This window comes from Calidris pugnax, unplaced genomic scaffold (assembly GCF_001431845.1).
Source record: "Calidris pugnax isolate Ruff unplaced genomic scaffold, ASM143184v1 scaffold44, whole genome shotgun sequence".
NCBI classification, from domain to species: Eukaryota; Metazoa; Chordata; class Aves; order Charadriiformes; family Scolopacidae; genus Calidris; species Calidris pugnax.
Window position 1 is genome coordinate 665,436 of NW_015094506.1, and position 16,239 is coordinate 681,674.

At 39.7% G+C, this 16,239-nt stretch overlaps 1 protein-coding gene across 1 annotated transcript in view; it reads left to right on the top strand.

Moving 5' to 3' along the window:
- RIC8B (RIC8 guanine nucleotide exchange factor B) overlaps positions 1-16,239 on the top strand; it is a 36,546-nt gene that overhangs the window by 925 nt on the left and 19,382 nt on the right. The window contains exons 2-4 of the mRNA XM_014963275.1: positions 1,095-1,177; positions 3,222-3,269; positions 14,698-15,306. Coding sequence (XP_014818761.1) covers positions 1,095-1,177; positions 3,222-3,269; positions 14,698-15,306 — 740 coding nt within the window. The remainder of the gene's footprint in view (positions 1-1,094; positions 1,178-3,221; positions 3,270-14,697; positions 15,307-16,239) is intronic.

Sequence of the window (16,239 nt, forward strand, 5' to 3'; positions counted from 1 at the left end):
CTCCCTCTCCCCCGGCCGGCCGGGGCTCTGGCGCTGCCCCCGGGGCACCGCTCCTGCTGCCGTCCCGTCAGCGGGCAAGCGCCGGCGCGGCCCGCCCGGTACCGCCCGTCTGCCTGCCCAGCGCGGCCCCCTGCGGCCTCCGCCCGCGGGCTGAGCGGGGAGAGCACCTCGGGGGTGCCGGGGCGGGGAGCGAGGGCAGTGCCCGGGGGAAAGCAGGCTTTCGGGGGTGCCGCGGGTGGATTCTGCCCGTTGCCAGGCTGGGTCCCCCCCCGCCCCAGCCCCGTGCCTTCTGTTTTGCTTGTGCTCTCCCTGCCCGGCCTGTGGCACAGAGGGCTGTTGGTGGCGAGGCTGTACAGAGAGCTTATTCCACAGCGCAGGTTTGCCTCACCAGCCTTTTAACCTGTATGCACCTCTGGGAAGAGGCTGGATGGTGTAACACCGAGGTCCCCTCAATAGTAACCCCCTGTAACCACTCACCTGCCCAGGTCTAGCTGGGGTGTGGGAGAGAGGCCTTTGCACTGCTCTGGCGGTGACCCTACCAACCTGCGGAGGAGCAGCCCACCCGTGAGAGTGTAAAAGGGACTGCCAAACCTCACCTCATTTTTCTGCCTTTCTGGCCAAGCAAAGGGAAAATGAGGGGGAGCTAAAAGCAGGGCTACAACAGGTTGATCTTCTAATGCTGATGGGTAGTAAGAGTACCTAGTGTCTACTGCCATTACGGTATGGTATGAGCATGCTAAGTCAAGAAGTGAAGGGATTCCTTGGTAATGTTGGGAAGCAAAAATTGGAATGAAGCTAGATGTTTGGTGGATTTTATTAATTCCGTCCCCCCGATAGGGGCATTTTGACACCTAGATTTCAGTAGAACAATATAGTCCATTTCTAAATATCTCATCTCGACCCATCACATGTCTTATCTATGTGTAGGTGCTTCCATGACTGGCACACACGTTCCTAAAGCTGGTACTGACTCGGATTTTGGCTTTGGATGTAATTTAAATGCATTTGTGTTGAACTAACTGCTGAAATTTAGGAATCTGTTACAGGAACAAACATTCAAGTTTTTAGTTAAAGATTCCTGACTTTGTGATTAGGGAAAAGCCAAATGAATATGGGTTGGTGGATGGTTATTCTTCAGCCTCCAAGGGATGGCTTGAAGTTTGCTGTCTTAGGTTCAGTATGTTATAAGTCTAACAATGGCAATTACTGATATCTTCACTGAAACTTGAGCTTCTAGATGCTTGAGCATCAGTCTTGACGTAGGCTGCCTTTGTGCACATGAAATTCAAATGTAGGGATGGATGCAGCTGCAGGGCACTTTCTCTGAATGATTGGTAGGCCTAGAGTTCATTAGACACACCTAACTGTTTTAACTCCATGACCTCTGAGGTACAGAGAAAGGATTCAGATTGAGGGAATCTTTTATCTCCTGTCTTTACTCTTGAAAATGACCCTTTGTTAAATGTGTTCAGTCAAAAAGCGCATCATTTCTTAATTTTGCTGGAATTTATACTGGATTTTATACCTTCTCAGCAGCTTCCCCAGATAAGAATTCAACTTAAGCCTAAATAATTAAGGACAGAGTGAGAGCTGGTGTGCTTTTTATTCTGGATTTCAAGTCTTTGAATGAAGTCTTTGGGTTATGTGTGTAGCTAAACGCTTCTTTTGAAGTGGGATGGGAATCTTTTAATACTGTCTCAATGTGTTTCTTAGTGTTTCTTGTTAAGAAGTTTACCTTAATGTTTCCTCTACATCTCCCTGTGCAATATGTTACTCCTGGATATATTTCCTGTGGGCCAGCAAAGTGGGCCTGTGGGCATGAATGCTCCAGGTTCCAGACCTTTACCTGTGCCACTTCTGAGCTTTAGGTTTCCTTAGATATTTTTTTCAAAATAAGAAATTAAATATACTTTAATTGAAGAGAAAGGATGGATTAAGTATAGTTCTAAGGTGCAGGTGGCTATAGAATAACTATGATTGAGAGAAATTAATAGGTGTGTTCTTGCTCCTCTGTGCTGTCCTGTTTGCAATCACTATTCCAAATCTCTCTTCCTCCAGCACTTAGACTACTTGCTTTTCCTACATTTCTTCTTGTAAATTTTCAAAAATGTTCATGTTCAAATTCAAAGATTGCCTTCTCTTGGTTAATTGCTCTTCAGTTAATGTTCACCAGCTTTTGGCTAGCATTTTGCTGAACTTATGTTGTTCAGTAGTCTTATTGGGAGCCCTGTAAGAGAAAGGAAAGTTTTTATCATCCTCAAAGATCTAACTGATAGTGGTAACCCTTGATGATAGCCCAATGCCTTTCTGTGTAATTGTGAGCTTTTGTCATTAAAGATAAGAGATCCACGAATGTTCTGTGCAGGCTCAATTTTGTTTTCAGTCACTTGTGTGATGTAGCAAGTTGTGTATTAGAAATAATAGAAATTGAGATTTTTATTTTTTTAGAAGCTGTTCATGCCTAATCTTTAGCTTGGAAGTTTTAAAATATTAAAATAACTCTCTGGTATTACTGCTATTTTCTTTGACTGGCAGAATAAACTTTGTGTCATGAGTAATATTTCACTAATAACATACTTCAGGATACTAACCTAGAACTAGACTCAATTATTTCTTGAAGTGTTTAACAGGAAATAAGTACTCATTGTTAGACCATGGCTATCTTGTGTTTAGCTGTACCAGAGAAACAAACACCTTGGTGATGTGTTTTGGAAACTGCCGCAATACGGAAAGTGGTAGTTTTTGTAGTAAGGCTTACTTAATTTGGGCTACTTGTTTTCTGGGTAAGATTATACTATGGTTGTTCCAGTTCAGAACACTTTAAAGTGCAGTCAGAAGCTTATAAACAAGAACTGCTCGGGGAAGAGTCTGAGTAATAAGGTTTCTGTAAAACATAAGGCTGTAACTGATGGTTTTGACCTTGTGAAGTGCCATGTGTGAGGTTGTTAACTTGCGTCAGAAGCACAGCCCCACAGGTCAAGCCTTGCTCCGCACCAGTAGTGAGGTGATTGTGAAAGCATTGGTTGGAGCCACTCACTGAAGCTCTTGCTGGTGGGTAGAATGGGAAAGGACATGAGTTGACATGGTTATGGCCTCATTATCTGAGCCTGGTTTTAACCAGACTCCTCAAGTTTTATAACAGTTTTGCAGTGTTACATACTTGGCAGCTGATGTCATGTAACAAATGCAAACTCTTCTTTTTTTTTTTTTTTCTTTTACAGAATCGGGCCATTTTCAGGTTTGATCCAGCAGATGAAGATACAAGAAAGGTAAGTAAAATAGGCTATTGAGCTTCATACCTGTGCTGGTTCAAAGTACAATAAAGGAAAAGCAGTCCTTTAAATTATCCACTATTGTGAAATGGCGCAATTAGTGGTTATGAAGTTCTGTTTTCAATTTTATATCTTTTGTGTAAGAGACATGACAACTACCCGTTCCCCTTTTTTCTGAATAAGATAAGCAAATGTGCCTAACAAAAAGCTCTGTCTTGAATTAAAGTAGTAACAGAAAAACCTATAAATAATTTGGGGTGGGGGAATAAAGTAAAGATACTCTTTCTTTCTGTATTGGAGATAAACATTTTGCAATAAGTTTTTGCATTTTTTTTCTCCTCTCAGCAGGTTGCAATTTCTTGTCTGTTAGATACTTAATGGATATTAGAGATTAAGGTGGAGGGATAAGTACAGAAGAAAGCTATGGAGCTGTAAGGGAGACAAAGCTACAGAGGCCCATTAATCCAAAGACAGCTGTAATCAGCAGAATGTGTATTGTGCATGTTGGGTTCCAAAGATGGGAAATGTTTGTGTGTTATAGCATGGAGCTGTGGAGGTATGTCAGGGCTTAACAGGTCCCTTGAGATCCATCCACAGCCTCGCATTTAGAGCTTGGTCTGTCCTTGATTTATTTTTTTTTTCCTGTTATTTTTATGGCATATGTAGTGACAAGACCCTTCCTTTCTTTTCTCTAATTAGTTTTTGGGCTGATTTGCATATTTATTCAGAAAATGTTCATTACTGAATGAAGCTGCATGTTTCGTCTATTTCTGAAATAAACACAAAGCTTGAAATCAGAATTGCAACGTTCCTGCAAGGATAACTTGTCTCATATTGGACACACATCACTTCATTCCATGATTTTGTGCAAAATCTAAATATTTTCAGGTCTAAAGTATCTTTCTGGTAGAAATGGGTGAGATAAGTCTCTCTTTGCATTTGCAAACCCATCAGTTATGTGTACAGTAATCTTGAGTGACAATTGTTTATTACGCAGATGACTCGAAGACCTCTTCTCTTGCCTTTACTCTTGTGTATGAGTATGCAGTTCAGCACAAAAGTAATGGTGAAAGTTACATAAAATTTATGGTATATATTGCTATTGGCTTCTGTAAATCAAAATAAAATCAAACCAGGAATGTGGCCTAGAAGCCTTCCCCAACCTTCCTCTAGAATAGATTTCTCTCACAGTCCTGGGAGCTCTCCGAAAACATTTTTCTGCAGAGCAGCTGTTACAGACTTCATGAGATTTCCTCCCCCCTCCCCCATATATGTAGCTTTTTTGATTAAGATTCAGATATGTGTTAAATGCAGAGTTATAATGGGATTTTTATGGGAAATACTTTTAATTTATTGTAGGATATGGAAATTTGAATTGGTGTTTAAAGCTGTAGTTGAGCAGTAGCCACTATGACAAACTTATGTTTGATAATTTTGTAAGCTGAATGTTTTAAGAGTACACACAGTTGAATAATGTTTTGTTCAGTGCTTTAAGCCTGTTGCTGTAGTTGGTTGTGGCTTCTGTCTTGCTAAGAAGTATTCTGAAAATCCTTGATAGAATTATTACTTAATTGTTCAAGTTCTTGACGCGTTTTCTGGGCAAATTGTTCTTTCTGTGACATTAACTTAAAGCTGAACAAAGCTCATCAAGGAGCACTGAGGACAGTAAGTAGACTTAATTCTATTCTTAAAAAAAAGTCAATGTTTTTTTAAATTGCATTTTCATAGCATTACTTCCTTACTGGAAAAGGCTTTAATCATATGCAATAACAGTTGCTTTTATAAAGGCAGTTCTTGTGTGCACATACTTGATAATCAAAAGCTGTGGAGTTTTTTTTGTTCCTGCATCTGCCTTCATGTATCTCTGGAAAGTAGATAAGAAAAATACACATCTGAACAGATGCCACTGAAGAATTCTATAGTTCTGAAACTTCAAACGACTTACATAAAATTATAAAGTATTTGGCTTTATCTATGGCTTTACTTGAAGCTGACATTCAGTACTGTGGTCACAGGACTATGTGTCCTTTTTAATCTATCTATTTGCTTAATAACCTTAGTGTCTGTAAAACATCCAGCATTCTCCTTTTATCACTCAGTTAAGGTAAAAATAAAAATGCTTTGAAAGGTAAAATGGTACCATGCTCTTGCTAAGAGCAAACTAAGAGTAAGAACTAAAAGCCTAAACTAAGAGCCTAAGAGTAAATTCTCTTTTAGTTATTTCCTTCAGCAAGTCTCACAGACTTTGTTGTCAGTCACTCATGTCTATGTAAGAGCACAAGTAAAGTATCCACAGTAGCAATGCAAGCTTTTTCTCTGCCTCACCACACAGCCTCAGCTGCAACCTTAGAATTACAGCAAAGTTGTGTCTCTAGTGTAATTGTGTTGTAATGTAGGCATAACTGAGCTTTGTGCTTTTCTAGGTTGGATACTGCTAGGGAGAGGGCAACCTGTATACAACAGTGATACGCTGTAAAATATGAAAGACAGTAAGGACAAAACTATGGCTTGACTGTAGAATCTGGATAAATCAGAGAGCAAAAGTTGTTCTGTCGTAATATGGCTATCAAATCATGATGCTTTAGGCTGGAAGCTAACTAAATCAGCAGTGAGTTTGTAACACTGAACTCCAGGAGGAAAGTTGGTTGTGTCCTCTAGAAGGCAGGACTATCAAGCTTGTCTATTGGACATAGCCACAGGACTTTAATACATCACAGCATGATAAAACCTACAGGATTGTAGTGAGAGCTGTTACTTCTCCTGGTTGTTTTGTTTAATGATATATGTGTCTGCATTGGCCTGTATGATGGGTGCTATGGATATAAACCAGTTGGCAACCTGTCTTGTACTGTAAGTTCTACTCGGATACCGGGCAGATCAAGTTGGTGCCAATCCTTCTTAACTTGTCATACACTAATAGAAAAATATGAATTTCTGAAAGCTTGTTTTCGGTTTGTGTGTGTGTAAACAGTATAGAAATTGCCAATGAGAGGTAAGTGCATTCTGAAATAGCAGCTGAAATTAAGGCAGTGTGGTTGCTTCAGAGGAGCTTAACCATCTCTTAGAAATCTGAAATATTTGTCTCAGCCAGCCAAGAAGTACTTGACAGTGTTTTGGTGGGAAGGGTTGAGTCTTTGTAACTTCAGCACTTCACAGCAGCATAGCATGGTTGACACAAACAGTTGGTTCTTTAGGTCCATGCTGGAATCAACTCCAGAAAATGAGTATCTGGTAACTTGACTGGGCAGTTAGACCTTGGAGAGAAATGTCAAGTGTAGTGTCTCCCTCTCAATGGGGCACAGCACACACTTCAGCTCAAGCCTCACGTGTCCTAATACAAAAAGGAAAGTGTGTTTTTTTAGAACCATTTTCTCATCATTTAATAGCTTTGTTTTCCGTTATTTATACCTTGACAGGCCCAAATCCCCCTTCTGAAGTAGCAACACATTTATGCTGTTTACAGACTTAAAATGGCAAGAAAATCACAGCACTCTTTGTGGCCTGGAAATGCCTGTCAGTACTGATTCCCTAGTTATCCATGGCATTACACAACTGGGAGGAGCTACAGCGCCGTTGGCCCAGGTGATAGAACAGAGAAAGTAAGTCTGTCCAAGATAGCAAGCAAGACTGACTTTTAAAATTGGCTGAAGATGCTGAGTTTAGGGGAGGAAGGGGGAAAAAAAAAAAAGGGAGCAGTAGCCAGATAGAAGAATATTACTTAGAAGCCATATGGTTACCTGAAGTGGTAGGGTCTTCATGATTAACATATCTCCTCTTCAATGCCTTATGTTTTGTCTGCTTCTCCTCTCGTAGTACTTAGAAGATCTGTTTCCACTCTGCTGTCTCTGGTTTACTGTGTTGGGTCAGTCCTGTAATATAAATCTTTTAAAGTTTGAGATCAGTTTTCTTGATACATTGTCCAGGTTCGATTTGAACATAAGGGATGTAAAATTCAAGGCCTCCTTTAGTAGGAAGGCAATCACCAAAATGGTCTTTTCCCTCACATTGCTGAATATTTAAAGGTGTTGAAATAAATGATCGTAAATCATATCAAATGTATTGTGGGACTTTCTTTCCTAATTAAATTAATGCTGTGGAGAGTTTCCTTAAGGCTGTGGACTGTACCATAATTGAACTTTGGCAGGATGGAAGCAGTGAACTATGTTGATGGAGCAAGATGCTGTTATACTCTAAATCTCAGAAGAACCTCGTTACTAGATAGTGCTGTTGACACTGTGACACTTCTGGGAGGTCTGAAGGTTCTTGCAGCCACAAAGGCACAGAGCTTTTCTCTTCCCAGTAACTTCATTGCAAGCTTTTAAAGTATGTTAGTGAGCATCCAATAAAAATATGAAGCTCAAACGCTCCTGAGGGCGCACTGTGTGGTATCTTAGTATTAATGTTGTTATTGTTCTAACTTTACTGAAACCCCTTAAGGGAGTACCAGTCTGTAAGAGAAGAAAAGTTACTAAGTATGCTTCATTAATACTAAGCATGTGTTCTAATTCCCTCTGGTCCTACCCACTCCCATCCAGCATTTTTCAGTTTTTAAATCTCTTAAGGTTTATGTCAAGCTAGTGAAACCCATCTCTCCTATTAAAACCCTTCTTTCACCGCTGGGTTACAGGGGTTATAAAGGGTTCTCCCTCTCCCTATTCAGTGGGGAGGGCACAGAGAGCTGCCGAGAATGCAGCTATGCAGGATTTCACCTTTCTGTGGCTCTGAACCAGGTGTTTATTCCACCAATTCTGACAACACAGCTTACTGTGCATGCTCCTCACCTTACCTGCAGAGTGCTGTCTGGCCGAGGGTCTCACATGTTCAAGCCTGCCATTTGGACCCCTGCCATGTTCAGAGCTGGCCGGCTCCTGCCAAAAGTTTTTGAAGTGGATCAAATCCTGAAAGAGTGCAAGCGTACACCTTCCTTCCCACCCACATCTGTCCACAAAGACTAGGCAAAAATTTGGCACAGCCTTTTCAGAGGAGGTTATCTAATTCTCCCTTTATTCAGCACAGTTGGTTATAAATGTTACATAAATGTTGTCTTGACTTTCGGAGAAAACAAAAGCTTGAACTAATATCTCAAATACTCTTGGGCTTACTTTCTTACTGCCTTGGACGCTTAACTCTGAAACCTAATAGCAGAATAAGACATTTTATTCTTTTAATGCTGCTCCCGTAAACAGAAACGATCAGCCAACGTTCTTATTCAGCAGTTCCAAGTTATGCCTCTTTACTCCTGGAATCTCTTACCTCTGACTTGCCAGAAACATATTATCTCTTTGGTTTTCTACAAGGCTATTTTGGATAGTCTAGAGAAAAGATAAGCAGCACGTAAAATGCTTAGTTTTGCTGTATGTGAGATGGAGAGGGGCCATTTAAGAGAAGCTTCTGAATAACTTGGAGAACCACAGAAAATTCAAGTTTTTGTAAAACTTAATGTCCAGTTTGTGATTACTACTAACATTCCTTTCAATTTACTTGAAATTGCGTAAAGTCTGCTGTGAATCTTCATGTTTATAGCAAAGTAGAAGATAAGTTTGAGGAATAGATAACAATACAGATGGGGTAAATAATAGCGGACCTATATGGCCTGTTGAGGAAATGCAGTTCCTTAAACTTTGTGTCTGGCATTACAGTTGATTTCATTAACCATTCTCACCATTGAACAGCTGCAGAACTAGGTTGAATTAAATCAAGAACATACTTCTCTTGGACCCCTAGAGAGAATTTAATTAAAATTGAAATTTGAAAATGATGGAAAACATGAGTCGGAAGACAAAGAGAACTAAAGGAACTTAAGCCAGTGCAGAAGAAGGAAAGCATGACCTGATACCTCCTAAAGGATTTGCATATAATACTTGATGGGGCCAAAGATATTGCAGCTTCTGGTTCACCTACGCTGAAAGAGTGAGCAAACACTCACTGTTAGGACTATGAGCCCTCAGAGTGGGGAGGACTCATTTGATTTTTGTGGACAGTTCTTTGAAAAACTTGAGTTTTGTTTAAGTTAAGTCTAAGAAGAGCATTAAGAATTTCCTAAGTCTGACATACTCATATTGCTCCTGGTGTGCTAGTATCACTTGCTGTTCCATCAAGATGGATGTATTCATGCCTTGAAGTATACAAAGGAGTCTTAAGAACCTTGATCTTGAGGAGTGAAGGTGATACAAATCCAAGCACTTCTCCTGTGTTCTACTGTTGCAGAATTTCTGTTTTTGATGGACTTTACTGGCAATTTTGTAACTAATATGCTCTGTCACTGAGAAAAGTGGAAAATGGGAGCAATTCAATTTAACAACAAGTTGGGTTTGTTCCCTGGCTTTAAACTAAACTTGAATACTAAGAAATTTGCCTCTCCTGGTACTTAGAGCATCTATGGCATAATTCAAAATGAAGGGTACAGGAAAGGAGACATAAGGTATGCACTCTATTTCTGTAATGTTTAGCAGAACTTCTGTTGTTCACCTTTGAATTGGTGCTTCTCTAGCACTGAATAATCTGTGTCTAAATTAAATGCTATATTCAGCAAAGCAGTGTTGTTTGCTTGGATATGAATACTTGCAGAATGGAGACTATATTCTCTTGTTCCTGCTCTAATCTGAAGGCCCGTATAAGTAAAGAGAATGATTTGCCAAAGAGGAAGAAGCAAATAAAGGGAAATTGTCTCCTTTTCTCACCAAGACGTTTATTGCTCTGGTGTTGAGAAGCTACAGTAAATTCAATTGACATAATGTAGCCAAAGTTTAGTGGTCTGGGAATTGAAAAAAGTGGATACAAGGTCAAGTGTGCTTTCTAAACATCTTCAAACAGAAAGAAAGGGTGGAAAAAGACCTCACATTTGGTCACCAAAGGACCAGAGAGCAAGATCATAAAGTACACCGTCTTTCACAAGCACTTAGTATCCCCAGCTGAGATTGAGCCTGGAAAATATAAGCACAGACTATAGACACTTACAGTGCACCCCTCTTTTTCCCCGCCCCCATCGATCTAATTAGCTGGAAAACAAAGATGGCAAAAGAAGGTAGAAGTAAAAAGATGATACAAGTCTCTTGTATTTCAGGATATTGCTTTTTTTCAATAGGACTGAGTTGCTTCTTAGTATCAAGTGTTTATACTATCAGGATAAAGGACCAAAATGGATGAATATTTCGCTTGTTAAAACAAGATAACAAATGGATGTTTCTGGCCTTCCTGTTTCAGCATGCAATAAAGTTTTAAAGTGTTTTAATGTTACTCACACTACAGCATAGACAAAAGACATGATTGTGTTGCTCTTTCTTAACCTTGCTGTTAGCAGAAAAGCTGGCAATTCTTGAATTTTGGAGAAGTGAAGGTACTTTACAATAAAAAAGTTTTAAAAGACTAGAAACTGCCTCAGTTCTGTGGAGAAGTATATGAAAAACACTTCTTTCGTAGCATGACCAATAAAAGTCAAACTCCCTTCTGACTACTGAAATGATAGAACTAAAAAAAAAAAACAATGTTAATTTCATACAATAATTCAAGGAATAGCAATAAATCCCTGCAAGTAGGACAGTCATAATCTATTACATGAAAGGGGAAGTACCTTGCTGTCTGAATTCTTTCCCCTGCTTTCATTTCCAAGCAAATAAATAACATCTGTGCCCCTTAGCTTATGCTATCCTAATGGCCTACAGGGAGGCAGAAAAAGCACCACCTAATGAAAATTAAAAGGATGATTATACTTTTGTGGTCCAGTCCTTTCCTGTTTCTCTTCTCTCTGCGCATCCTTTCTCTCACGCTGTCAAGAATAAAAGCAGAAAATGTGTTGTATGGTGTTTGGTTTTAGCTGTCTCCGAGGCAGTTTCATAATAGGATGAATTTTGTTTCCTTGTTTCAAAACTTCCCATGAAGAACTCTTCAAATACAGTTAGATGCACTATTTTTTCCGAAGCTCCTGTTGGCACCTGAGGTGAGCCAGCAGTGGCTCCCTTTCACGGATTTTGGTACTATTCCAGTGGCAGTATCGCAACTGCTGCTTCCTTTATAAATCACTCTGGATGGCTTACCAGGGTCTAACTCCAGGGAACTTAGTCAGCGTTTTTAAGTGTTTTTCACTTATGTGAGTCTTACATCTTTAAAAAAATGTGTTTTGCCATAATGGCTAGGAAGCTTGATAACTTGTTCTTAAGTGTGTGATGGCTTAGTTATTAATATACTATGCATAAAACTGTATGGTTAGCGCTTTTTAACGTAAGCTGTAGCCTTGCTTATATTGTGAAATCTTTTATACAGCCAAGGCTTCAGGAACATGTACGAAATGAAGAACCTTACAAGCACACCGGTGGTTTGGGTTTTTAAAGTTGTAAGTAGATTGCTAAATCTCAAAAAAACAAACAAAAAAAAGCTTGTGTTCTATTTAGTCTCTATCTTTAGTACAGCTCTTGAGGGTTAAGAATCTTTTGTTGCTGCATTTCACTAAGATTTGAAGCCATGAGTTGATGGTTTTTATGATCTTTAATTAAATTGCAAGGTTAGTCTTCTAATGTATGGAGGGAGGGTTAGGCTTCCACCTCCCATGGCAAGTCAGTGGGAGTTTGGTGCCCTTTGGGATCTCCCCTGCAGTGCTTTTGACATTTTCCAGTGACGCTTACATAGCAGCAGGTAGATGCAACTTTAAAAAAAGAAAAAAATGAGTCTGAATTTGGGAGGATTGATCTCTTTGTAGTCGAATGAGTGTTCAGGTTTTATCTGAGATTAAAGACCAGATGCAAGATGTGTATAGGCTCTGCTGCTAACAAAAAATGAGTAGAAACTCCCTTTAATTTCAGTGGGTATTGATTGAATCAGATAATTTATGAAGTGATCCTCAGTACCTCTGGTCCTAGAAGAAACCTTCGGTGCTGCTAATGAAAAATCAGATGGTTGTGTGCTTTATTTATTTACTGATAAAGCAGTCTATCTGTCCCAGTATGTCTTTGAAGTGTTTTGGGGCAGGCTGCTAACTTGGCTCCCTGTGTTGGCAATATGGCATTGGTACAGGGTTCCTGAAGAAAGGGAGAGTCCAGCTGATGAACCAGCTGTTGAATTTGCGTAAATTGCTACGGACCACCCTGTAGCAACTGACGTCAACAACTGCTAAGTGTAATAGAAATGTCCTTAAACAGGGAATAGAATAAACTGACCTTTTCCTGAAGCCCTCTGAGCTGTCTGTTCAGTCCTGTGCTACTCCTCAAAACTAAACAGACCTCATGGCTGTTGCTTCAGCTTGCAAAGCAAAGTTAATTGTATGGGAAACTCTCTTAACAATAGAAACAAAGTTATTGTAAGAAGTTGAGCTGTGACCAGGTAATCTGACTGTGGATCTAGGCTGGTCAGTTTTTGTTTCCTAGGCATTTTTTAAAAAACGCTTCAAAGATGCCACCATCAGAACCGTTTAGTGCAGGTCTAGCGTACTATGCTCAACTCAGGGGGTTGTACAGCTCTGTGGGGGCAGCATTAGGTTAATGTTGAAGAACTCTGAAAACTCTGTACTTGACTATCTTTTTCCAATACTTGTCTATAAAATTCCCCTGGTTAGTAGTTTTACACCTGCGCAGGTGGTCAGACGTGGGCTTTATACTGTTGCAGTGTCTATAATACCCTGACAAAGATTCTTCGTGTTGCTTGCGTGATAGTAAGAGGTGGAGCTCACCCCTTGTTTTCAAACACTTACTGGATTAATCTAGTCAGGGCTGTAGAGATGTAGGCAAGGTCTTGCTCATCTGGGTGGTGCTTTTGGGTGGGCTTCACCCCAGGACAAGCATACTAGAAATCGTATTGTGAGTTCCTACTGTCTGACTTTGTTTACAGATTTTCTTTTAACATTGTTGAAGGCTTGTGTTTTTTTCTCCCTTATTCTTCTGGAGTGTCTGTTCTAGATTTGCTTTAGACTTAACCTTTTTTTTTTTTAATTTTGGCTTTAGTTGTAAGCGATCACAGTAACAGAACTTGCTTGGATGTCCCAAGTGGAACTTTTGTTTTGAACTTTGGGTCAGGGTGATTGGCTGCTGTGCTTCCTTCCTTTTTGTTGTGATGGTGATGAAAAGTGCAATTCTAGAAACTGTTCTCTAAGAACTATTTTTTACTTTATTAGTATTCCTACATTTTTATTTTTTTTTAAATCACTTTCTTACTGACCTATACTGCCTGAGACCATGATATGAATTTCAGATCCTAAGTGGATTTCTGCAGTAGGGCTGTTCAACTCAGTAGTTACTCTGGCTTCTTTGGTAACCTATTCATGTCAGTGGTCAAGACACAAAGCTTGTGGGGTGAAAAGAGGAGAGGAACTGTGTCCTGTGAGGTACAATGCAGTTTGTACTACCACTTATCTGGGAACTTCTTCGTTACTCTTCTTCTGGCTCTGGTACCCACAAGTAGTAGTGTTATTCTGAGCTTAAGGCATAAAACCCCTATGGAGTCCTCCCCATCAAGCAATCTCTTCTGAACTGTCTTTTTTCCCTTTTGATTGATCACCTGATTGTCATAAAAGGTAATTTTGAGTGTTGTATTTTCTCATGCTGTGTTTATATGATTAATGTTTACTCCTGCAGTCACCATGGTATAAAGTATATCAGTGAAGTATTTTGACTTCAAGAGCGATCTGTGTTGATGAAACAGCAGTTTTGCTGGTTTGGTAAAACTGTCAGAGCCTAAGTCTTCCAATAAAACTCTATTATGTTTCTATGTCAGAGGTAACATTTCTGAGAATCTTACTTAGGATGGGAGAAGTCTTTAGATTAGGTTGAAGTGGCAACACAAATTATACCTGTTACCAAACATGGAGTACTGATATTTATATGTTGAGCAGCAGTTATTTTGGTTTGGTTTCTTTTGTCTCGGACTCCTGACTGAAACAATTTCAGCTTATAATTTTGCACATACTGTAGGCGTGACTGTTCTACTTTAACATATTTTTAAAACCTTTCACTTCTCTCTAGCCTGCTTACTCTGGCTACTCTGGTTTTCAGTCCTGATATTGAGAAAGCTTGCTAGCTGGCAATGGTAGATGGCATCTGCCCTTTTAGCCTGATGCTTTTGCCAGTGTTGATGTCCTTGGATAGCATCCCTCAGGGAAAATAGTTTTGATGGTCTTTGGACGTCTTTTGCAATAGTTTGTATTTTGAAGAGCTGAATACCTACTTTCTCACAGAGTGATACGGGGTTGACCTCTGGAGATCATCTAGTCCAACCCCCTGCCAAAGCAGGCCCACCTAGAGCAGGTTGCACAGGAACATGTCCAGGCGAGTTTTGAATGTCTCCAGAGGTGGAGACTCAACCACCTCTCTGGGCAGCCTGTGGTCAAGTCAAGTCAGCTGAAAACTCAAAAGTAATATGGAACTTTAGCAAAATCTAAGCTATTGCCACCAATATTTTGATGCTAAAACTGTTCCTTTTTTGTTTGTTTGTGTTTGCATAGAAACTATGTGAGGGAATTCTAAACATCCTTGAAAAAGACACGAAGACTTCATGTCAAGTTGCCTGCCTGGAGGCCCTCCGGATTCTCTCCAGGGACAAGAAGGTTTTAGTGCCTGTAACGACGAAGAGGAACATGCAGATCCTTATGAGGCTAGCAAAGCTGGACACTGTTGAAGATCCTTTGGAGAGAGTGTCTGAATTTCCTGTTATAGTAGAAGCTTTAAAATGCCTCTGTAACATTATTTTTAACAGTGCTGTTGCACAGAAGCTCAGTTTGGAACTGAATCTTGCAGCTATGCTCTGCAAACTTCTGGAAAAATGCAAGGACCAACAGTTTGTTGATGACATTAAATGCTTTGATTTGCGTCTCCTCTTCCTCTTGTCACTTCTGCACACAGATATCAGATCGCAGTTGCGTCAGGAACTACAAGGGGTGGAAGTTTTGACTCAGGCTTTGGAAAGTTCCCTGAGTGTAAGATGGACAGAAGAATATAAAGCAGCGGAAGATCGTGACAGGCCTCCTTTATCTTTGCAAGAGACAGATTGTGCCATTGAGGCACTAAAGGCTCTTTTTAATGTAACACTTGACAGCTGGAATGTCCACAGCAAGGTAAGGTTTAGTTGAAGTGGTTTTTAAATTGGTTTTGTTTAGGCTGCAAGAGCCAGAACCAGCAGGTAGATACACAAGGGGCAGTTCTTGTCCAAGCTCCAGACCAACGATTTTAATACTTAATTTTTGCTACTGTAATTTTGATGGAATATGATTGCATTTTTCAAAATAGCAGCTAAGGTAGTTTGAAATTTTACATCCTAATTTCCTGATGTGCAAAAATAGTCTGAGAAGATTTGTCTGTCTGAATTCTGCTTCTGTCATATATTGATAATGTTGGGCTTTCAAGAGGTATTGAGTCTTTAATGCTCATTGCTTTGAATACCAAAATAACTTTTGTTCTTGTTACTATTTAGGCAAAAAATCTGATCAATACATTTTTGTGTAATGGGAGAGTAGCTTGTACTATATAATGCAAGTTAGAACTCTGTGTTTTCAAGGAAAGAATGCTAAAGTGGCCGTTTCCTAAGAGTCTGAGATTTATAAAAGAAAATAATGTTCTTCACTAATAATTAGCTGACTTCTAATATAAGTGTATCAGATGGCTACATCTCTGGAGATTGTGGACTATGGCAATAGGGTAATAATTAGAGCTAAGAAGTCTCCCTAGTTTTCTTCTGTTTTCCTGGGGATAATGATAAGCAGATCAACTGTAATTTTTAACAAATAACTCTGAAGAAAGTGTGGCACTGGTTTTAATATCTTTCTGTCCCATCTTCCTGACCCCAGGTTTGGACTTAAACGTTATCTTTTTAAAATGAGGTCAAGTACAAGATCCAGGCACACTTTCATTATTATGACTTAGGAATAAGATGCATCTTGTTTTTTTCATTACAACATCACATCTACTTTTTTTTCTCTTTTTATGTGTTGCATCCCTAAATTTATAAACAGAAATGATAACACTGGCTTTTTTGTTAAGTAACTTAAGCT